The following is a 24,747-nucleotide window of genomic DNA, read 5'->3' as shown; positions in this document are numbered from 1 at the left end:
ACATTACTATTTTAAATTCTCAAAATGATATGTATTTCTCCAGGTTTCAAACTTGTTCTGCAAAGCTTTTTTCTAACCAGTGCTATTATGTATGTGTGCAATAATCTTCTGCTAATTCATGGTAAAAAAAGTATGAAGAGAACAAGCATTTTACTCCTGTTGCATAGCAGGGGAGTTTCCCATGACTTTCTTTTATTAGCCAAAGTTTTTATTTTCACCTCTGATTTCAGTCTGTCTTTTCCTTCGGTCTTCTGCTAACTAGACAAATAGTGATATTGCATCATACTGCATCGGAAAGCCAGTGCATTGCAGTAATGATGCAGTTCTTGATTAGGCGCTATCAGCCCAGTGACTCTGGCAGCGGCACGTGCAGTTTTAGGCTGATGTCTAAGCTGACAAATTGAACTGACATCGTTGAGTGGAACGGGTAGGGAGGAAAGCTCTGAAAAGCAGTGGGGCACAGGGGGGGCATTTTAAGAGGTCTTGCTTCCGCCTGCCCAGGTTTTGCAAGCGGTACCTGTGTTCGGGAGACTGGGGTGAGAGGGAGATACGATGCTGCTGCCTGCTCTGTGCTCTGGTTACCTCGAGAGAAAGAGGTGAGCTGAGGCTGCAGTCATTCTGCTCCCTCTTCCGAGGCCCCTGGCAGACTCACACTTCCTCCTGTGTTCTCGGCTTCTTTGCATTTCTGGAGTTGGTGTGATTTATTTTTTTTTCCTCCTTGTTTCATGAGATATAAAAAGCATAGGTTGCAACTCCCCTGGATGCTAATGTGCATGACAGCACTGTCCAGAGATAACGTGGTCTATCACAACCTGGAGAGTGTTTTATAAGTAATCTCAAGCCCCATGCTGTCAAGTGTAAGCCAATATCCATTTATTAAGAGTTAGAGTCAGCTCTGTAATCTGTTCAGCAGCTTATTATTTGTTATTTGATTATTATTTATTATTCCTTACACCTTGCTTTGAAGCTGGCAGACCTGGTTGCTGTCAGACCCAAGGCAGTGAGCTAGTGGGACCTCAGATCTTATCCGCAGCGGTGGTTCCTGTGTTGTTATGTTCAGGGACGTTCACATCACTTTAAAGTAAAATCTTTGCTTGATAGATGGAGACCTCACAGTTGTTTGTGGCAAAACTCAGTTTCCAGTTTCGGGTGGTATTACCTGGTGTTTTACGGAAAGACAGAAAAGCACCAGGGTAGATCCTTTTCAGCTTTGCTTTATTCTTTCTCTTCGGTATTTCTTTTAAATAAGACAAGCTATAATTTTCAGTAATATAGTCCATTTAAAATAATTTCAGATTTTGTATACCCTTGTCGTTAGTTTTTATTGTTCTAGAGAAAAATTGTACAGCGCATTGGACGACATAATGCTCTCCCTATATATGCAGAGCTCTTCATTCTTTCCACTTAATTAATATAACAGTGCAACCTGCAATTATTAGTTTCAGCCAGGATCACTTACAAGAAAGAAATTTCAAGCAGGGCTTATGACAAAATGTAATATATATTTCAGGAGACAGAATAAATTACTCTGCATAATACAAAAAGTTGTATCTGACCATGTCAATTAGTAGAAACTGGAAGGGGACAGACTTTGTATCTCAAGGTATATTTTTTTTCCAACTTTGAGCTCAGCCATACCATATTTCTGAATCTCTTTTTGTTACAATTTATTTCCATTGTGGGTATTAGCTAACTGGGTAAAACAAAATTATTTTCTTGATACTTTTGTGGACTTTTCTGCCCCATGTGAGGCATGTGTATGATTTCTTCCTTGTAACTTAGTATATTCCTGCTTAACTTTATTTTTACTTTAAAAAGTCACAGTGCAGTAACACTGTAGGTATCCCTGGTGGTTACAGATTAGAAGACAGTAGCTGTCTGCTCTGTGGCATTTATGTAATCAGGTGATGGAGCACTACACAACCACTGAAGCATAAAAGTGAGACTATCAGGTAGCTGAAACATAGGGAGAAATACTTTGATATTTTCTGTTCACCCATCCTGGAATTTGAGGGAGGTATCAGTGCTAACCACAAGCAACTCTTGTGAGTGCTATGAGAATTTGCATGCCTGCAAGGAAGTACAGCCTTTGTTTTATATTGCATCTGAAGAGTTTGAATTCCAGCCATAAAGTGCTCCATCGCAACAGCGTGTTGGGTGGAGAGCTTTGTCTGCTAATGCCCCTGGTGCCACTCCTGGGATAGGTAGGTGGGGGGTGTGTGTGTGTGTGTCTCTCTAGCTTGAAGTTTGAGGAGTTCTAGGGTCAAGGCGATGAGTGCAACCAGCAGAGAAGTAGAACCAAATCTGGGTGATAAGGCTGCTAATAGTAATTTCTAACTTTCCATTTCAAATGCGTTCCCGCATATAATTTATGGATACAAGCCATGCCTCATGTTTTCTGGCCTCTCACTGGTTGCTAAGAACAAAGTTGGCCTTCAGGAAGCATTAAACCATGCACTCTACATAAGGATGTTGAATGTTTCTGAAGAACTGTAACAAAGAAGAAACTCCCTATTAGGCTATGCGAATGGGAGACAATACAAGATGTTTCTTTGTTTGATGTGGCACTTTGTTCTGTGTTCAGCTAATACATGACTCCACAGCAGGCTGGAGAAGCTGCCACAGAGCTTTGTAATGAGCATGGCAGCCTGCAAAGCTGGGATGGAGACATGCGTTTTCAAAGTGTTGCTTCACGAGTTGTGGTTGTCTTCCCATTTTAACAGGTGGTCGCCCTAGGAGAAGTGCCTGATGGAACAGTGGTCACTGTCATGGCTGGAAACGATGAGAACTACTCTGCAGAGCTACGAAATGCTTCTGCTGTGATGAAGAACCAGGTGGCCAGATTTAATGACTTACGATTTGTGGGCAGAAGTGGAAGAGGTAGGCCACTGCATTTTATGCATCCATAATGAAGTAAAACTGATGTCTAGATGTAAAACTTACATTGCAATGAAATACTGATTAATCTGTAAATAATGTCACGTTGGCCTTTTATTTGGAGGGATAATGCATATTTTATTTGCAATCTTCAGCATTTGTGCAAACCAAGTTAAGAGTTTCTCTCATGTTTTTCTGACTCATCGTGTGTCTATGTTTTTATCAGACACAGATTTTGAAAAATTATTTGCAGAGTATCTGCTTCCCTATTATAATCACACAACAGAAGTAGAAGAAAATGGGGGTATTTGTGATCTAGGTTATCTGGAGTCAGAGAGTGTATCTCAGGCCATGCAGTGAGAGGTGGAGAATTCCCTTCAGCAGTAGAGCTGCTTCTGAAGCTGTTGCAGAAGACCTATAATTAAGGGGAATTTGCATATCACGTGCTATAGGTTATATTCTTCAAGGGCTTACATCTTTAAGGGCTTACAGCTATTGGTGGAAAGCTTTCAAGTGACTTCCCTGGCCTTTACAATCAAACTGCATATGACCTGCAAAAATAGTTTGTACTTTTCTTTTTAGTAAACTGGTTAACTTTTTATGAATTGCTGGTAAGCTTGGGCTTGAACTAAATTTAACCTTTACTTTAAATGACAGGGTAACTTTCAATATGGGTTGGGGTTTTTTTTGAAGATGTAGAGTGCTGTCATTGTCTTCCAGCTGTTTAGGAGCTTCCTATAATCTGGAAACTGCACTGCACTTATAGAAAGCCTTTGTAATTATTGCAAGTTTGCAAGAATTCCTTTTTAAGAGCCTTGTAGCTGCTTTCAAATTTCAGGTAATGATTGAAAGGATAGCTCGAAGGAAGCTGGCACTTCAGTTGTTGCTGCAAGAATCTTCAGAGGGGTTTGTTTTATCAGTCATTGATCCAACCTACATTTTTTTCCTCTATGTATTTAAAGTAATTATTAATTTTTATTTTAACTAGCCTTGCATGGGGCAAAACAAAGCAACAGAAGCCAAAGAGTTGTCCTGGGAAATTAGCAATAAAGCTAATTTTATAGTAATATTCTTCAGAAAGCAGTTGTAATTCATCTTAATGAAGGGAAGAGTATTTGTCCAAAAAAAAATATTAAACATATGACAGAGGCCTAGATAATCTAAATCAGTTGGCACGCTTTTAGAAGTGCTTTCTGAAAGTGTGTCCATAAGCGTGGCTTACAGTGGCTATTTTTTTATTTTAGTGACCTGGTCAACAATTCTCTTTATCATTTTACAACTTAAAAAGTATTTTTAATAAAGAAGAACTTGAAAGACTGAATGACTATTGCAACAGTAATGCAATATAAATATGGAGTTCACTGCCCTTTTGGATAAGGTGTTACCTATCTCTTCCATTTGTCTTGCTTTCTTTAAAAAACCCCAGTCTGCTTTGTTATTCTGCTGATGGATTAGGTTTGAAAGTTCTCTGGCTCCATCACTACTGCTGCCTTGCAGTAAAAGTTCACTAGTGTATCAGTCTTTCAGTAGTGCTGAAAAAGAACTGAGATGTGATGTACTACCTCTGATCTGTGAATTTCATTTGAAACCGATGATATATACTTTTTATTAAAGCATAGGAAATGAAATATAGGGCCTAAAGCTCCAGTAGATACGGCTACAGACACATACAAGCACAAACCTCCTAAAATTGTGTTCCAGTAGTTTAATTTATATTTGTGTCTAGCAGACTTGGAATAGACTTTTTCTCTGATCAGTCTGGGTAGTATCTATGGAAAAGCAATAGTGTACTTTTCAAACCCTCAACATATTTATTTAAGAGACTTCAAAGAAAAACAAAGGGTGTGCACTGTTTTACTATATTGGCTTTCTGAGTTTTGGCTAGTTTCCCAAATAGCAATTTTTATATTTAAAAAAAAAAAAAAAAAAAAAAAAAAAGGAAGAAAAAAGACAGACTTAACTGCTTGCAGACTTTTCACGCATGGAAGATGAAGAAAGCTTCTTTTGATGAAGTGTAATTATGTCCAAACAGAGCTGACCCCCTCCCCCTATATTTCTTATGATCTTAACGGAAGAAAGTAGGGCTTTTCCTTTGAAGCAGCCGGGACTCGGTGGAGGATCTGAAATGCTGCATTCTGCTGCCAGAGGCAGGATGGAGAAATTGGTCCAGACTTGTCTTCCAGACTTAGAACAGAGAGGGGGAGAGAGAGAGAGAGAGGGAGAGAAGGAGAAAGAGTTATCATTAATGATAGATTTTTAGAACTCGGCTTAAAATAGCAGGAAAAGAAAGCAGTAGTTGCAAACAGAAGTGAGAAAGCTCCTTACGTAGAAAAATACCGGTAGATGCAGATCTTGAAGTAGAACAGGAAAAATAAAGTAATAAAGAAATCATTTTTCGGTGGCGAGAAACTAATCCACACCTGTTCCTGACTTTAGATTTACATCTTTCTAAACAGCTCGTGCTTTGATCTCTGTATCTCTAAATTTGATTGTGAAGTCTGAATCATCAACTTAGCACTTCACCTCCTCTCCCACGTTTTTTCTTGCTTCCCATGGCTGAACGAAGCAACTGGGGTTTTATACATATTAATGTTGCTTGCCTGACAGAAGCTTCACGTTTTTGTTTGTATAATTTCTCTTAAACACCTTTTCTGGATTCATAAGAATAAGGAACTGGGGTGCTTTGTGTGAATGCAGAAGTTGTTTGTATGTGGTTTTCAGGCGGTAGCTCACTTTTACAAGCCTGATCCACAGCGCAGAGAAGAAAGAATTCCTGTCTTCAATAAGCAAAGGATCATAACCTTAATTTTGTTGTGTCCTGATACTTTAATCACATTAGCATCTAACTGAAAAAATATGCAACACACACAAGCTGCCGAGTCTCCTTTCAAGCTAATTTCTGGGGTTTGCCTTGTGCTTCAGCATATGTCCATCTCGTCCTCCTCTGTGTCAGCTCGGCTCACATGTGTGAATAACAAAGAATGCACAGTTTAGACACACTGAAGCAATAGTGCCAGATGACTGCTTGGCTGGGGAATTTAATAAAAGAGAACTACAATTAGACTTTAGCCTCTGAAAGTGAGTAGTTGAAATGACTAAGAGCAATAAAGAAAGGTGATAAAAAGTGCATTAAAGGATTTTGTGGCTGAAGAGGGATATCTGTGAAGTATCTGCGGAAGACATAAGCATCATTGAAAGAGGGGACCTTAAAAAATTTATTTTGTTCTTAATCCTGTAATATGTAAATCATCTCTTGAAAGCCCTGGAACCTGAGTGCACTGGCAGGGCTGCTTAGCTCCCTGCGATGAAGTGATGTACTGTTTACTGAGTGCGAGTGGGCTTCAGCAGTGTTACTTCATTAATGCTTTAGTCTGGGAGAATACCACTTGGGGAACAAAACCAGTTTCATTTTCAAATTAGATACTTACCTCTTCAACTTAGGCTGGCTCAGAGGTGACAAGGTAGAAATGCTCACAGGTGAGGTCAAAACATAGCTCTTTATATTGAGGAAGGCTTTTTTTTCTGGCCACTGCATCCTGTTGAGGTACACTTAGTGTAGAAAATGTTGCTGTGCTTTGCTATAGAATGATTTCACAGCACCTTACAAACAGTATATTTTGTTGGGTTAATTTTTAGTTGTGATGGACTTTTATACTGATTTGGCATATAAGCAGAACGGTAGCATTGGAAAGCTGAAGTCTTCATTGGAAGGTATATAGAAAATCCCTTTAGTGTCTTTTTTACCAATAACATGCCACTGATTTTGTATGGGTAATTGTCATCTGAATGTCATCATCATACAATTTAATAGTCAGAACTTTTTGACATGATAAGCTGGTGCTGCAGGAGGCCTTAAACCTATCCCTGGTGAATGATACGTATACAAGCAATAGGCTAATACCTGCTTGGAGAGGAAGAAAAGGCACAGACCTTTTTCAGCCCTAAAGAAGCAGGCATGGAAGCACTATGTGCTTAAGTAGAGCTGTTGCTGTATGCCTGGAGGATGCCTTTGTACACACTGTACTCTGGCAGGACACACAGTTTACCTCTGGGGATGGCGAATGGGCAGGATTTGACAAAGGCTGGACATCCTTACATACACCTAATTCTCCTCTTGTGATGATCAGTCTCAAAAGATCTGAGAAATAATCCATTTCTCAATGAAACTGGGGAAAGCCACTTTCAGCCATGCATCTCCACTGAGATGGGATTCAGCCTCCTGAGATTTTTGCACCTTTGCTGGGTTCTGACCTTCCCTCTAACCTGTGTCTCTTGGAGAGGTGGGCACAGCTGGGGCACAGCCACACCTGGAAAATCATTTTACTCTAAATGACAGTTATATTTCCTTAAAAAATATCCATGTCGCATTCTAGTTCGTGAAAAAATATAGCCAAGACAGTTTGAAGTTGCACTCCTGATAATAAATGATGCGTGTCTCAGGCAGGTTTGGGGGATATATGACTTGGACCAGAAAGAAAGACCAATTACCAGATTTGACAGCCAAAGCTCTGTTCTGTATTATGCCTTATATATAAGCTGTTCTATATTAGGCTCAAAAAAAATGCATTAAGTTTGCGCTGTTACATATCATTTAAGATTTGTGTCTTGATTGAATGCCTTCAGAGTTCAGTGAGAGGAAAAGCCCTAGCAACAAAAATGCACGTATACACACAGCGAGGAGGCGGAGGAGGGGGGGGAAAGAGAGTTTTAAGTGTCTGGTAAAGTAACAGCTTAAATGAGCATGAAGGCCGAAGACTGCTGACTGTTTTATTGAGTCACTGTTGTACGCCCACCTTTTCCTGTCTTGAAACAGTTTTCAGTTTTGACTATCTGACATGACTAACCGTTGCATATCTAACAGATTACAACTGTCAGTGAGTCTCCCGAACGGGGGCCAGCGCCTTGTGAGAATGTGCACTCAGACGCAGGCAGCTCCCTTTATTTATTTCTTTTTAACGTTTTGATTCAGCTAAAGGCTGCGGATGATCTTGTGCAATCTCTGCATGAATTCGAATTTTGAAAATAAAATTTAAAAAAATATACAAACTTCTGATAGCAACATACATGCACATAGCAGTTTCTCACCCTCACCGGAAAGCTGGGGGCTTTCTTAATATTTCATAGATGGACTATATGTAAGGGAAAAAGTGTGTTCCAGTAAGAATGATATCATCATACTACCCCTGGCATATGAAGGACAGGAGACACTGATTCCCTGCTAAAATAACTCCCAGGAGGAAATTATATTCTTTCCTCATCTTATTGTAGTCGAGTCAAACAAATGAAATGATAAAACTGTGTGAAGTAAATAACATGTGGCCACATTCTGCTCTCTGTCACACAGCTGCAAAACTGGAGTAAATTTTTAAATTGTCTGACTTGCTTTGGATTTACACCACTTTCAATGCAGCAAAGAATTTGGCTTGTCCTCAGCAGTGAATCACTTTTGTTCTGTCATTGTATGATGACCCATTATTAAATAAGAAACATTTAGATTGTCAACACATGGACATATTCTTGACATAGAGTAAAACTGAAGGGAAGGAAAACTCCTATGGTCAGTTGTTTTTAATTTTCACGATTGTGGTAACGACAGGGAATAATTTTAAACGTCTTTGATTCTTTACTGAACATGCATGTGACTGTTTTCATGTTGTAATCACTCATTCCTTGTTGTTTTTTCCCCTTTGTAGGAAAGAGCTTTACTTTGACAATAACTGTCCTGACAAATCCCCCCCAAGTCGCTACGTACCACAGAGCTATAAAGGTTACAGTGGATGGGCCAAGGGAGCCAAGAAGTGAGTATTATATTCTCATTTTTGCACTTAACGTCTGCTTAATTTTGTTTTAACGGAGACCTATAAATGAAATATATGTCTTTGTCAAACATTGGTTCTTGCTTAGCAAAATATGTAAGCGCATGCTTAATTTGGAGTCTACTGGACCACACACATACTTGCATTAAACGCACACTTAAGTGTTTGGCTGAATTTGGGCAATCACGAACCTGATTCTCATTCACATCAAGGTCTTGATACATTATGTGCCAACGTAAATGAGAATTAAACCCACTGTATTTATATATAATCTGATGTAGGCATAATAGGTACAATCCTGCAATATGCTGAATTCCCTAAACTCCTGTAAGGTTCCAACTGAAGATGTTTAGAACAAAACAGGAGACTGATCTTTCAGGATCAGTCCTAGCACAGAGAGAAAATACATAATATAGTGCCTTTTTGTTTGCCCTTAAATTCTTTTGCCATCAGATAATTAATGCACCTGGTTAATCTCATCATACCTGAAATTGGTTTTCAGCTATGGACTCATCATAGACCCCTGGGGGCCAAAGAAAGATAAAAAAACAGCATATCAGCAGCATGGTCTTTGTTTCTTATTTGTGCATGGAAAGTATGTTTTGTTTAAACATAGTCCAGCAGGTTTTCACTCAGCCGTTTATGCCATAGCAGTGCACCTTCCTAACTTACTAAGGATATATTTGCAATCATCACTGACTATATTTTTATGACAATTGTGTTTTGTCGTGCCCTAGCAGTGTTATGGGTAGTGCTTATTTTTAGATACAGTCAAGTCTGGTTAATCCATCATGATTTATACAGCTGTCTCTCTGTCTAGCACATTTAGCTGGTAACCAGTCTCACATCATATGGGTATCACTGATGAGCCAGTACTGGAATTTTTTCTTAATTTAACTGGAACGACCCTTTCTAAATTGATTGGATTAACCAGGTATAGCTGTATTTAAATTACATTTAGAGATGAAGAATTATTTGATGAATAACCACATTAAAAAAATCCCTATAAGAGAGGCATCTCAAGTAATTATTTCACCATTGATCTGCACATACAAATGAGACCTTTAACAAGCTTTTCTGGAGTTTTGTTTGAAATATCACAAAGGCAGAAGACACAGAAAGACGTAGACAGCATTCACGCAATTAAGTATTTCTCATGCTAATACATGCTGCAGTGTCACCTCCTCTTACACTGAGAGAAAGGAACTGAAATGCCTTCTGTAAGAACTGTCCAGACTGTTGAGTTTCATCTTGAATAACAGATAATAAAAAGCAAGTAGCTCTCGATAAATTTCATCACGTAGATAGTTAAATTGCTACCTGCTCTACAGCTGAGGTGTCAGTCTGTCACAGCGAGGGGATTCTTGTTCGGTCTTCTATCCCGAGCTGAATCACTTCCCATTTTTCATTTTCACTTGCAGCTGGTGCTCCACGTAGGTTACTTGGAGACACTGGGAAAAGTGCATTCATGGAGTAAAAACCAGGAATAAGTTATGTATCATTTAGCCATTCCCATCTGGAGGCTGCTTCCACGTATGTATTAGGGCATCCACAAAAGAGGAAGCCTCCTAGCAGGGACACAACCACTGTGAAAGAACAGAGCAGTTTGAAAATGACACAGAGGCTAGCACGGACTACCCGGTGTAGCACAGAAAGGGAACCTGCCTGCATTGGGACTAAGTATTTTGGTGATCAGTGGATTAAAAGTGAGGCTGTGTTCATATAACTTAATAAATTTTCCCAGTTCTGCTGGAGTTTTTTAGTTTAGGCCTGAAAGGCCTCTAGACGTGTTACCTGTCTGCTATTCTCATTGAATGCTCAGTACCTAGGAATGCTCAGTAACTTAGTCCTTATAGCCTAGAGTTACAGGAGTTATAGTGTCTTTTTTCTTCATAAATATTTTTCTAAAGCCGAATTTGAGCTTGAATGTCCATTTGAATTTTAATATTTTGGCTAAATGCTTAGTGAAGCTCCACTCTGTGGTCAGTTTGGTTCTGCAAGTTCTGTTATTGCAGTCTGATACTTTCAAGGATCACCAGTTTTTAAACTTGAATTTTCAGGGAAAGAGTAGCTCCAGTGGGCTGTGGGAATTTCACTGATGTTCTGCTTCCTTCTGAGAGCCCCTCCACTCATGTAGATTTATTGCCGTTTGGTAGTAATTGTTCAAGAAGTGTATCTGGCATTTACATTGCATAAGGAAAATTAGGTGGTTGGGGGCAATAAGGAATTCAAGTCAGTGAGCGGCTGTGATAGCTAATCTGTTTTTCTTAAAAAATTATGTATCGGCAAATAGTGCCCCTCTCTGCCAGGATCAGTATTTTGCTTCGACATCTCAAGCATGTTATCCTAGTTTTCCTCTCTCTGGCAGCTCAACCAGAGCTGTCACATTACAAACAACTTTTTTCTTAATATACACATCTGGCGTTGGCAGTTGGACCAACTTCATAAGAGCACATGATCATCATTCATTACAAGATTAAAAAGTACCCCATGGCATCATTGATGTTTTTAAACTTTGATCTTTTGCAGTTGTGATTCATCTCAGTTATAAAACTTCCCTTTAAAGGAACACAACCAATGACTTATTAGAACCTTCATTCTAAGTAGCGTAAACATAAAATTATGCACATCTTTACAAAATGTCATTTACTTTGTTGCCAGCTTATCATTTTAAGACATGACATCATGCTTTAGATCGTGAATTTGTAAGGCTTGTTTATAGGCGAGGCACTCTGACCTTCTGTTGGCAAGTTGACTGGAGCGAACGAATGCTGCGTGCTTTCCAGCAGCAGTAGGAGTAGCAGCAATACCATGACAGATATCACAATCATTTAGAGCCTGACTTTAAGAGTGCTGAACAGTCGTGGCATGCAGTGACTCCAGTTGGTGTTTTGGATGCTCAGCACTTCAGAAAGTCAGGTTCTTAAATGTAAGTGCCATTTAGTTGTATTAAACAGATGCTTGTAGAAGCTTGCTGCCTTGCCTCTCTGTTATTATTTTAAAACAGTTTAATAGAGACAGTGATGTCAGGTTGCTCTGTTAGGAAAACTTCCCATTTCTATGTGAGAAAAGGTCTTCTGATGATTTTTCTTTGGAAAAGATGTATTTATTTTTAATTATCTATTTCAGTCTATCTAGATTACCATCCAGGGACATCTACTGTGTTGCACAGTCTTTGTACTGGATTGAGACAGCACATAGCACTCTTGAGTGACAGAGTGTGGAGGCAGGGTTGTATAAGATCTTTGAGAATCATTGGGAAATCCTGCAGATATTTTTCTCTCCTCACATCCAGGATAAAACCTCTGCCATATGCACATCTTGGCCAGCAGAGCTGCCTTCCAGCTGGGAGGGCTGAAAGGAGTTTTCTGGAGAAATAAGTTGTCATGAGGTCATAACTGACTGACAGCAAGAGATCACTGTAAAGTAATTAAAATAAGAAGAAAAAAAACCAAAAAACCCAGAACACCCCCCCCCCCCCAGACCTTTACCTAAATCCTCATTTAATGCCTTTTCCTTACCTTGTTATAATTACAGAAATATTTATTTGCCCTTCCATAGCGGTAGCTTTTGAATAGGAGACGTGTCCTTCTTTCTGGCTGTTTTTGGTAGAAACCCATTCAGGAGAGAAATCAGGAGAAAGGAGGGAGGAGAAGTCTATATATTTTCATACTTTGCCTGTCTTCCAAAGACTTTAGTTCATCTCTAATTAAAGGTAGTCTCCAAAGTCACCAACTACAATTTTCTTTATCAGCATGAGTGGAAAAGTAGTTCTGAGCTTTGAAGTGAAGCGTTTCAGTAGGAGAAAGCTGCTCTGCTTCATTCAGCTCCCAAATATCTCTGCCACTGCAGCTTGCAAGGTGCACACGTGATGAAAGGTATGAGCAAACATCACCTTTTTGTCTATGCACGCTGCAGAAGCCAGGGAAAGCCAGTGAGAGGTTCTGCTCAGCCTTTGTATTAACTGTTTGGCCGACCTGGCTTATAAAAAGCAGATAAGTGATTGAGATTTTTGAGATTCCTAGACTTAAAACCGTAAGAGTTTTTAGGAAGTTCTCCTCCTTTTCTTTCAAAGGCGCAGGGTGGAGGGATAAGTCTGGGGCTAGTGGAATGTCCTTTGGAGTAGAACAGCTTTAAATCTGTCAGTTTTGGGGGTTTTTTTCTTTTTTTCTTTTTTCTTTTTTTTAGAAAAACTTTTTTTTTCTTTTTTTTCTTCTTTTTTTTTTTTTTCTTGTTGACTGCCTGTCAGCAGCTGGGCTGGTGGCCAAGCAGGAAATGACACATCGAGAGGCATTTGTGTTGTGCAACATTTTGTGGAACTGATGCAAGGATACATTGTCTGTTTACGCATTCCTCTGCTAACAGCCTGCATGGCAGTAATTTTATTCAGGGACACATGGCATGCTACAGCAAGGAGCTAGATCCTTAACATCTCTTTATGCAGAATTATCACAGCAGTTAAAACACGCTGCGTGTCCCCTGTTTAGAATATTCTGTGGCTTGCCTTCAAAAACCACTCTACCAGCCCCCATTCCTTCCCAAGAATGTATTGACTGAAGTGTGTATTTTTGCACTGTGGTGAATTGGTGCATTGCAGAGAGAGAGAGAGTTTGCAGAACAAGGGGAAATTTTACAGGCAGGTCCTACTTTCTCCATCTACCTCAGCCTGTAAATGTAGCATCACAGCTTTTTTCAAGCGATGTGTTGCAGACACTGAACGCGGAAGTTTGCATCTGCAAGCATTTTGGCACGGCGAGGAGGTTTTTAATTGAAGTCAATACTAAATACCCTGAGATACGATGAATGAGTCCTGGGTTTTGATCCAAACCATAGTTAGAAAATCTGTGACTCGCGCTGGTGTCTTTCAGAGTGATAAGCCTCTACTGAGATAGGTTGGGTTATTCCGAATTTCTCCCAGCGTAAGTGGGAGCAGAGGAAGGCAGAGTGGGCAGTCTGGCAGTTTGCAAGTTGCTTTGAATGACATTGTAACTGCTTAATGTTTGCATTATAATGCCTCTTTGTAAGAAATAAGGCAAAATGTGATTATACAGCCAAAGAAATGTTTAGCGTGGCTATGCTATGGGGTTTAGGTTCTTTTCTGTGACTATTGTTAACATATTTGAGCATGACCACAGTCCACTTATGGGCTGGGACCTGACCTCCTGTGCTCAGGTGACCATAAGGAGCTGGTGTTTCAGATTTCAGTGGTACAACACCAGGTCCTCTTTGCAGTGTAAAATGCAAGACATCATGACACATTCACTCCCTATTGTTTACTTCTGGTTTATTTTTTGCAAATGTGTAATTTCACAAAACTGTACAAGTTGGGGACTGAAGGTCCTGAGCGTTCCCAGAGACTGTAAGAAGCTGGTGGGATGATTCAAGTGTTCCTCATCAAAGGTCGCAGCATTATATATTCCAGTGGTTTAGGTTTACATTTGAGGTCGGTGTGTAACCCACAGAGCAAGGCTTCTTACAGTTACTCCGAGCATGACACATGCCTCTGGAGAAGGAGAAGGTGACCAGGGGGCAGCTGGGGGTGGTAGCTGCATCCCAAGGACCAGTCAGTTCTTGTTTTTTCCACTGTGGCTAGAGAGGAACTGGTGCATAAAACCTCATCATCTAAGGAATAGACTATGAAAGTAAAAATAATTTCTTTTCCGGTGATTATAACTTGTATCTGCTGTCATAGTGTGTATGGTAAGATGAAAGCGAAACCTGCCTAGTTCATTCATGGCTTGAATTCATACACTGCAGTTCTGAAATCTCAGTGACCTACATGACACCCACAGGCTGTCTCCATAGGAGGACGTTGCTGCCCAGGGAGATGACAGGGTGACCATGTATTCACCGTTATGGTGAGAGGGATAAGGCCTTGAGAAAATGATTTAAAACAAATAGGCAAGTCTGACTATAAAACCATTCCCTAAGATGTCCTCACCAATAGTAATGCAGTCTCGGTTTGTGTTTGTCGACAGAACAGATTGATTCTGTCCTATTGTAGAGGGAACACTGCTTCCAAACAGTGTATTCCTAGTACATTTGGCATGTAAGATGATCATCATGGTGCTTTTTTGGTATTGCAGATATTGCTGTTTGTATTCAAAGCGTCTCTTCAAGCCACAAATAAAATCATGGCCCCTCTGCATAGTTGTGCTGCGTAGTTGTATGATAGAGAGTTTTGCCCTGAATAGCTTACACTCTCCGTTAAAAATACAGATGGGAAAAAGGGCTTATAACTAAACAAATGAAGTCAACAGTAAAATTGAGTTCATTCTGTATCTACATACAGCATGATTATAAGGAAAGAAAAAGTGAAAAACATTTTTATAAGTCTGTGACTCTACTCCATGTAAGTACCGTGGAGGAAGATGGTATAAATAAGGCATTAGAGTAGCTATTCCCAGACCATTTTGTTCCATACTTTCCTCCCAAGGGAACTCTTGTACATCTTCACTTTTGAAATACATTTAGCTTGTTGCTACTATCACCATTTTCTTCTCACTCTTCAGTGTAGCACCTCTTATACCTCTTCCTCCACTTTCCAAAGTGGGTTGGGAAGGAGGGGACACAGCAAATACATTTGGGAGACACCACACAGAGTAGTGCAAGTAGAATACTTATGTAGTTCTTCCTTGCTGGCAATCCCAAATTTCTTTACAAGTTTTTTATAAAATTTATTTTTAATCTCCATATAAACTTCATTCTCCACTGAAACATGGTCATCCCAGACGTGAAACACAGATGCTGATTTAACCAGACAAGGAATGCAGAAGAGGAAATGAGAACGAATATCATACTTAATTGAAACTTCAGGGGAAGAAACTTAGCAGTGATCTCATGCTGCAATATGTTTAGGATGCTGGAAACCTTATTCTTATGAAGAACTGGGTTCCTTAATGTGTGTCTTCTCAGATCCCCTGTTACATATCTCACCTACAGTAGACAAGCTTACTCAGCACAATAGTGGCTCTCTGTTGACTGAGGGTGGCTTTTAACTCTCCAAAATTTGGACATGTAGGGTAGGTTTCCTCTGAAGTGAATGAAGAGACACAGGCACTTGCAGAGAGTGATTCATCCCACCTATCTTAATGCATATCTTAGCGTGCAATGAACTGCCCTTTAGAGCTGTTGGTCTCTTTCCATTGATTATAAATGGAGGCTAAATGACTAGCCTAGACTAGGCACCCTGGTTTTGAGATAGCTGAAATCAGGTAAGATTATGAGATATTGTAGCCCCAAGTTGTACCTAATGACTGCTGTGAAATTCAGACAACCTGAGTTAGCTTTAAAGCAGGTAGCTCAGGTAGTGACAGCAGTACGGTCACAGATAACTTGGAACTCACATGGGTGAACCAACTGTTTCCCCAGCTTCTTGGGTGGATGCTTTGTGGTAGAACAGTCCATGCTACATTTCTGACAATTTAAGGAATTGTTTAAAGCTGTCTTTGAAGTGTCTATACAGCTGCCATAATGAGTGCAATACACAGATACCTTAAAAAATGATGCTATCTACTGAGGCATCATTATCACCTCTTGCAGGATTTTGGTAGTCAAGCACTGCTCAGGTCCTCCTCAGCTTAAGTTGTGTGAACTGCTGAGATTAACATTCAGGTTATTTAGCTGTAGGTGTAGTGTTCAATAAGATTCTCACACTAACTAAAATACTGCATCTGCATAAGAAACAATATAAAGGTGATAATACATTTTATAGGTGTTACCTAAAGGTGAAGAATATTGGGGAACACATTTACAGATTTTCTTAGTACTGGGAAATACTCCATATTTCCAATGTTCCTGCTTTGTTTCACATCAGAACATATTAATTGTTCCTTCCTTATCCAAACTTTACATGCTGCCCATTCTCCTTTGGTTCTGAGATATAATCTTTCCCACAGCGTGGGAAGGCAAACCCTTTTACCTGATTATTGCCAGCATAAGTATTTGTTGCTTCCATCAGTCTTCAAACTCTTGTACCTGCATATTGTGAACTTTACTCCCACTTCATAATACCTGGCTTCTTTAGTAGCCCTGCTAAATTAAATTCAGGATGCCAAACAGGTATTAATCAGGGTGCTTACAAGTGTAGAATCTGCTTGTCTGTAATCCAATGAGTAATGCCAATTAGTTGTCTGCTTCCTTAAATCTTCATACACTTTCTTATTCTTGCATTCCTGCAGTAGTAGACATGGTCTTAAATGTCACGTGCAGTCAGAGGCACTTGACGGTGTTTTGTTTCATTGCTCTTAGAGCTCAACAGGAAAATCATCACCCCCACAAGCACCACAGAAGTACGCTGTGGAAGAAATGGATGAGACCAGCTCTTGTGTTTGTAGTTTAATTTGCTAGAAACAGGCGTGTAGCTCATTATATTCCAGAGTATCACTTCACATGTCATAGGACAGGTAGGCAATTATATACAGCAGTTTCACATCGGTGCAGCATCTTCTTGGAAAGGAGTAGGCACTTGCAGGCACTGATGTGTTTGTTTACATATGATAAATCTTAGATTTGCAAAAGAAGCCAAATTTTAACTAACAAACAAATAAACTAATAAACAAATAAAAGGGATCGGAAGTCCAGAGATTAGCCATGAAAAAGGGATGGTACTCACAATTATTTGTTGCAGTTTGAGAATTCAAACCTGTGTTTCTTGGTAGTATAGAAGATGGAAAAACTAGAGACCTGGAAATACAATACACAGTCATTGTGTGGTACCAGCCACTGGTTGGGAGTACAGATAGAAATATACATGGAATACTTTTTTTTTTTTTTACTTGTGTACATCATATGAATCAAGGACCCAGATTCAGATTCTTAGACACAATATACTTCAATTAATTCATCTAGTGACTTTATCAAGCACTGTAGACATATGAAGTGCAATAGAGTTGGTTCCAGGTTTCTAGGATACCAGTTAAATTTTTCATTCCTTGAATCTCTATCGCTGCAAACTCTAGATTTGTGGAAAGTACCTTTTGCTTTCACACCGGACACTCTTTGGCTTTAATGATCTGGGCTATAGATCCACTCCCACTTTTGGTCTTTTTTGATGTCTTTGAACAATTGCTTGTAAAACCAGTGCTATAATAAAATTACCACCTCTGTAGACAGAAGTGTTGACTGCTGAAAAGGGCTCAGTGACAGAGCTGTGAATGTAAATTATTCAGTGTTTTAATTCATCAGCTAAGCAGTCAAAATGAAAATCCTTTTTGTAAAGGGACATATGGGTAAAATTTTCAGAGACACAGGGTGGATTGACTCCCCTTAACTGTAGTTGCCTGAAACCTAGATATGGTGCCTCAGCGAGTCACCTCTGGCCTGTTGCAGTCAAGAGAAAGATGTATGTCTGTGTTAGAAGCTGATTTATCCCCCCCGAAGTATCTACAAGTGTTAACGTGCAGATCTCTGGAGGTGAGCCATGGTGAACGTTGCTTGCAGAGGGAACATGGAGCAGCCTGGACCACAGGGCTGGGGCTCAGTGCTGTGCAGATACCTGCACTAGCTTGAAACAAGCTACCGGGCTAACTGCACCAGCACACCGCTTTGAAATGCTTATTTATGCTCCTTTAATCATTCTTTAAACCTTCTGAAAGGGGGCTTTAGTGCCTGCTTTTTCAACAGCCACATTGAAGGGCTGCTGTCTGTAGTTTGTTACGATTTAGGGTGTTGGTGAACCCCTCCTTGTTAGACACAAATAACCACTGTGTGGTCTTTTATATTTACCTCTTCTGTGCCTGCTTGGTTGAAACTCTGAGGCACTCGGTGCAGAAGCGTCTATCCTGCTTTAAAATGTCTTTCCACACGCTGATGTACTTGTTACTGTTCCTCTCCCAAAGGCTGTAACCCCTGCAGCTCAGCAGTAGTCTGGCTTTTATACGTGATCCTCATCAGCTTCACGGCAAAGTCAGACAGTTTAATTAGCCTTTATCTTTTGCTCTGGAAGAGTGAGCTCAGGCTATGTCTGTTAGTGCCATGAAGAGGTCTCACGCAGCAGTATTCATTGCCTACAGTATGACACACAGTCATAAGCATCCCTGAGAATTAGGACAGTAGAATTACAGTGCATGAAGGATACTCAGACCCGGTATTTAGGTAGGGTTTGTGCTTTGCATGTATGCAGACTCGCTGATCTGGGTTACTAGTTTCACTCTGCTTGATACTTGCTCTTCCTGAAAGATAACAGCAGAAGAGAAACCTAGTAGCAGTTGGCTTGTAGAAGTGGCCTTTTATAGACAGCTAGGAGAGAGCAGTAAGGGCTTGGTGCTCGCCAAATCCATATAACCGTGACTGTTCTTTAGAACTCAGCTCAAGGATGAAGGAAGCTTTCTGGGAAGTGTGTTTACTTCCATGTGGGATGCAAAGTAAACACCTCACTAACTATATACATGACATACATCATTGAGAATTAAAATGAGAACTATTTTTCTCCAGTATTTAAGGGAATAAACAGTAGATTAAAGGTATGTAACAAGGGAATACTTACACATCAAATAAATAATAACTTGTTGACATAAGAGAAATAGATTTTTTTTTTATTATTAAGAGGCAGATACCTCTAGCTCTAAGTCTTACTTCGTGCATACACTACAGACAAAAATTACAGTAGGAAAAGTCCATGTCTGAGCACTCAGATCTGAAACATGCCAAGGTTACGGTTACCAGTGCAGCTTTAATTCATTCCTGTCGTGTGTGTGACAAAATAGTCCTTCACTGTAGGAGCATGTACTGGTTTATCCACAGGACAGCAATATCCTGTGGGATGGAGCATGTCCACTTACTCTTTTTTTTTTAGAGCTCTAACAATGTATAGTTCTTTATATGTTCAAGATGCGACTCTTGGGTTGAGTTAGTGGTGAACGGTCAGTGTTTCTGAAGAATAAATCTGAAGGTCTTATACTAGGCACTGGAAAAAGTATGAACACACAGTCAATATGATCTGTGAACACTTTGTTTTAATCAACTTAACTATTGTCATAACAAAAAATCATGTGGCAGGAACATGAAGTCTGTGGGCCAGCAATCAGCTACTTTTGCCAAGCTGTAATCAAAGCTCTTAGCTGATAAAATCTAAGGAATTTCCATTCTATGAAATTCTGTTTTTCAAAGTTCTATAATTTTACCAAATCTAGATGGATTACCATGGAGATTCTGGGGAAAAAAAAAAAAAGTGCCAACATGCTGAGTCAAGTTTCAAATCTTCACTCCAAAATACAGTGACAAAAAAGCTCCTTCAAGAAAAGATTGCCAAAAATGTTTTTTGAGGCGTTACGTTTTCCCTGAGCTAACTCATTTCCAGGAATATCATTTTGGTTGAAATTGAAGAAATATGTTCCTTACTCATGCAAGAAAAAATGGAATGCTAACTGTCAAAGTCCAGCAAACTTGCAAGCAACTGAAAATTGGGTCTTATAATGGGAAATGTTGGGCAACTTTAATGGTAGGCAGTCCTACCAGCCCCACCTCTGACATACTTAATCTACCATGGTATTAATTTGCACTGAAAAATAATCCATTAGCTTCAGTGGAAATCCTGCATAGAAAATGAAGTTGGCAGTTGGCAGGGTCTCCTCATGGCTGCAGCAGCTCCAGCATTGACTTCAAGAGGTCAGACTTTTGGCTGGTGACCAACAGGCGATGAGTGACGTGCCATGTCCAGTAGCACAGGAGACTGTGATGTGACTCTTACCTGTGTGCTGGGGACGTGTTGGAGAAGACAATAACCTTTGTAAAAGATGAAACAAGGGCCACCGCAGCCTGCAGGGCCTCTGGAGGTGTTGCAGGTTAGAAGGCAGCGTGCCTCCAGGCACCAGCATTTGGCAGGGCTCTCCTTCCCCACCCTGAGCCTCTTCAGAGGGGTAATTTGGTGTGCGTACACTTCAACTGAATTGGCACAGTCTGCATAGATGTTGCAGGCTGTAACACACACAGGGTGCGAGCTGAGAGAGGTTTAGGCTGTAGAACAGGATTGCTCCAACGTGCCCAGGGTGCGGAGCTGAGCCTCCTTGCTGCCAGCATGCCCGCACCTCGGTGCCCCTTTGCCACACTGAGAGATCCAGCCTGGGCAACGGTGCTCCTGAAAAGCAGTATTTTTAGGCAACCCCCCTTGTGTTTAAGAATAATGACCATAGGAAATTTCCATTGAAATCTGCCCTCCAACCTCTGCCCTAAAGAGCTCCCAGGGTTGACTATGCATTGCTGTCGGAGTCGCCTTTAGCGCAGGTGGAAGGCAGCCACAGCCTGTGTCCTGGCACCATCTGAACCTCAAGGTGGGCAAAATCCAGATCCAGCCTCATTGCTGAGGGGCAGCTGGAGTCAGCAAATGTGAAGAAAGGCACTTCAGGCTCCGGAGAGCCTCCTGGGGAGGGTGTGGAGCTGTGTGAAACCTGGGGCAAATGGCCAGTCCTGCAAAAATACACTGGGTGCTAGGTGCATCCAAGGCATGGTCTTGGGTGTTCGGGATGCTCTGATGTCAGCCAGTGAAAAAATAGTTGTTTGTTGTTACCTTCTCCTCTTTTATGCGACTCAGAGCTGCTGAAGATTTTGGGCCCTTTTAAAACCAGCAGCAAGAGTTGTTTTAACAGGTTTGTATGTTGGAGGAGCTGGCTGGAAGCAGACAGCATTGCAAGCTATCCTTGAGATCCGCACCTGCAGAGGAGCCTTCCCCTCCTTCTGTGCAAACCCTGTGCTCCATTCTTTGAAGCTGCCTCAGCACCAGAAATGGTGCTGCAGGGAGCAGTTGTTTGCCATTCACTGGAACCGGGCTTGGGGATGAGTGGTCTGCTGCATGGTTTTTTATTTCAAGCTAAAACAAACTTCTTTGGAGACAGATCTGAGTGCTGGGCAAAAGGCATCTTCACAGGCAGTTTTATTCCCCTCACTGCTACAACTTTATTTAAGCTTTTCCCCCTGTCTTTTACTATCATGTTGTTCCCATCCTTGGTAGCCAAGCGGCTTGAGAGCTGAAAGAGAAGTGTTGTCAGGAGGGTGATTAAAACAGGGATTGATGCAGCTGGGAGCCAGGGTTCAGTCACCTCTCTGGGCCTCTGCGTTAGTGTTATGTCAGACACAGTAGCTTTACCATGCGCGGCAAGTTTATGTATTTTTTATTGTCTTTGTGCTGCCAGAAAATATTGACCCCAGAGTTGCTGCTCTGTGTAAGCAGTCAGTGGTGGAGGGCAGCGCACTCTGCAAACCATTTATGTTCTCTCTTTAATTTGTCACTTATGAGTCATATCTTTTTACATTTACATTTTTAAATTAGTTCAGTGTGCCCTGAGCTTCCATTCCAGAATCCATGCTAAAAACTTCCCAACTTTACGAGTTATTAAAAAAATTCCAAAACCCCTCACTTAATTTACGTTCAATATGTAGAACAACTTAAAATTATGAGAAGGCTTCACATTTTTATAAGGACATGAGTTTGGGGAGGGATTAGATTTTAAAGGCTTATATGCAACATGGAGCAATTGCATCCACTTGGTCATCTCTTCAAACGCGATACTGTCAAGTGAAATTTGGCCCAAAATTTAAAAGAAAAAAGAAAAGTTTTGGCATAAAAACCAAGCTGGTCAAAGTAAAATGGTTTCTCCAACATAAATTCCCTTAAAAGAAACAGACTAGCAAATGCCTGAGATCTCCCATATGGACTGATGAATAGTTTTACATTGGAGCACAGTGCAGTTTTTTGGAGTGCATTTGAGACTGCTTCTGTTTTGGAAGCCTGCTCATGTCTTGTTTGAATGATGATTTAAACTATATAGCAAAAAGCAATGTTAACATATCTGAAACGACAGCGTAAAGGCTGTCTGTTAGAAGAAGTGTTTCTTTTTTGAAAGAGCAAACCGCTCCTGCCCTATGCCATTTTTTTCTCTAATTCTCATATCAGGAAGTTGTGCAGACCAGCTCTCTGTGGCTGCATGAGTAAGTCAGGGGCGTAGGAAGGTGGTGCAGTGACTGACGCAGTTGGATGCGGGTCCTCCAGGTCTGTCATCTGACTGACATCTTTATGACATTTGTACATTTGAAAGTTCCTCTAAGCAGATACCCAGACTCACTGATATCTGTAGAAACCTCTTTCTTTCAGCCTCAGTTCCCCTTGTGTGCAGTAGGAATCGTGGCACTACCCTACCCCAGGAATGACATAAATACTGGAAGACGGTGAAGATGGAGGTGTTTGTTTACTCGAGTTGTGTTTTTAGGGCATATTCCTGTCCAAGGTATATCACAATATGAGTGACAAAGCTTCAGTTTCCTTTGATAAATGGAAATATCTTTATATATTTTTATATAAAGATATATATAAAAAAATATTTAATATTTTTCCATTCTCAGCATGGGAAGAAATAGGTGTTTTTTTCTGTCCTGTTAGCTTTGAGCTCCCACCATACATTGCTGCTCTGTATTGCTCTGTCAGAACAACACCGGTGTCTCAGGCTCCAGATCCCAATTCCTTAATCTCCTTGAAGGTATTGTAGGAGGTAAAGGTGGCTCATAGGAGCGATCCTCTCATCAAATCAACCCTTACTCAGAGTTAAATACATTTCACAGAATGGTAAGTGTTGGGCTCTTCTAGCACCTGCTTAGGAGCTTCACACTAGCGCAGCCCAGAGAGACAAAAACCAGACAAAAAAGTCTGAAAAGATGAAACTCCTGGAGGGATAAATATTTTTTTCACATTTGTATTATACCTCTGACTGTTGAGTGACCACAGTCAGGTGCACATGCTTTTAAACCATAAGTTTTCTGACGCTGGGATGTGAATCCGCCACTTTTGTGCAGCAGAGGGAGAGAAGCTTTACAGCCGGTGTGGTTGCCTCTGTGCGCGTGTGTGTCTTGAGGGGTGGGGAAGGCAGCCATCCTTAACCAAACATTTGCAACCTGCTGTTTTAGCTGGAATAGGAAAACCAGCTTGACAAGAATGAACGGCTTCGCCAAGCGACATTCAGGGGAGGTTGGTGGGATTTTAAACAAATCTCCTTAAGCAAGCATGAAAACAAGCTATTTAGCACTCATTAATGTCTCAGGTTAAACTCTTGAATAATTTGTCATGGTTAGGCTCTTTGGGTTTCATTGGTGTTTTTCTAGTGACTAACGAGATGACAGCTACACGTGCTTCTTGGTATGCCACTGTTCACAATAGAGTTTAAAGTTGTGTATTTGTTATTGATGTCATTAAAGTGATGGATTTGAGCTTGGTTTCTGAGGCAGCTGACTGGGTGGTTAGGACTAATTTCTAGCAATGGTTTTGGAGGTTGAAACCAAAGTGTGTATAAAAGGAAATGTTTCTTCTTTTAAGCAAATAATTTGAACCCAGATGAATGAAATTTAAGCAAGTGGGCATCAACTCTGAGTTAATTTTGACATAGTTGTCTGGAAATCATCACCAATTAAAATATTTTTATGAGCTCGAATGTAGTATTGTCTTTCGGTGCTTATGTAAGAGAGGAACAAACTGCTTTTTTAACCCCAGCCTTGAGACTACGGGCCAGAATATATGACTGAAGTCATAGCCGTTTGGAGCTGCAGGGAGGGCATGGGCCCTCGGCAAAGCTCATTTTGTAAGGGCAAGGCGATTTCCCTATCTAAACTGAAAAAATGCATACATTTGAAGAGATCGCTTGCACCCGTTAGGATGTGCAGCTCATTTGAAAATGAATCTCACCCAATACCTTTGACATTTTTGAACAACAATCATTAACAGAAAAAGCAGAAGTAGCTGTTTATATCCAACTCTGTAGTAAGGGAACATTTCTCTGGAATGGGGACTCCTGCAAAGTTCTGCAGAATTCAGTGTGAGTCTTGGATGTGCAAAGAGGATAGGAGCAGCTCTGGAGCCAGGGAATCCCAGTTCAGTGTAAAAATGAATCCCTTGGGTTGTTATAATCAGGTTCTTTCATGTGCTCCTTCAGACTGAATAGCTAGGGAGATAGTTCCTTAATTTGTACACACACCTTTCACACCTGCACATAAAGAAAACCTTTGATATCAAGTGCTTGATGGAACAACAAGATGAGTATGTGCAGAATTAAAAGGATACACACCATGCTCAAGT

General features: G+C 40.5%; 1 protein-coding gene and 1 long non-coding RNA gene across 3 annotated transcripts in view; one reads left to right on the top strand and one right to left on the bottom strand.

Annotated features, from left to right (window-relative positions):
• The window catches only part of RUNX2 (RUNX family transcription factor 2), a 95,993-nt gene that overhangs the window by 8,006 nt on the left and 63,240 nt on the right, over positions 1-24,747 (top strand). For both annotated transcript variants that reach the window (XM_055810076.1, XM_055810075.1), the window contains exons 2-3: positions 2,724-2,880; positions 8,571-8,675. In XM_055810076.1, the coding sequence (XP_055666051.1) occupies positions 2,724-2,880; positions 8,571-8,675 (262 nt within the window). The remainder of the gene's footprint in view (positions 1-2,723; positions 2,881-8,570; positions 8,676-24,747) is intronic.
• LOC114012663 (uncharacterized) lies at positions 857-12,523 on the bottom strand. The gene is made up of 4 exons (XR_003555278.2): positions 12,215-12,523; positions 10,014-10,144; positions 4,839-5,061; positions 857-1,159 (listed from the first exon to the last, which is right to left on the bottom strand). It is a non-coding gene; the product is annotated as an uncharacterized LOC114012663 (long non-coding RNA).

The sequence above is a fragment of the Falco peregrinus genome, chromosome 7, assembly GCF_023634155.1.
Source record: "Falco peregrinus isolate bFalPer1 chromosome 7, bFalPer1.pri, whole genome shotgun sequence".
In the NCBI taxonomy this organism is placed as follows: domain Eukaryota; kingdom Metazoa; phylum Chordata; class Aves; order Falconiformes; family Falconidae; genus Falco; species Falco peregrinus.
The sequence above is the reverse complement of the archived record's forward strand: the minus strand, read 5'-3'. Positions and strand labels throughout refer to the sequence as shown.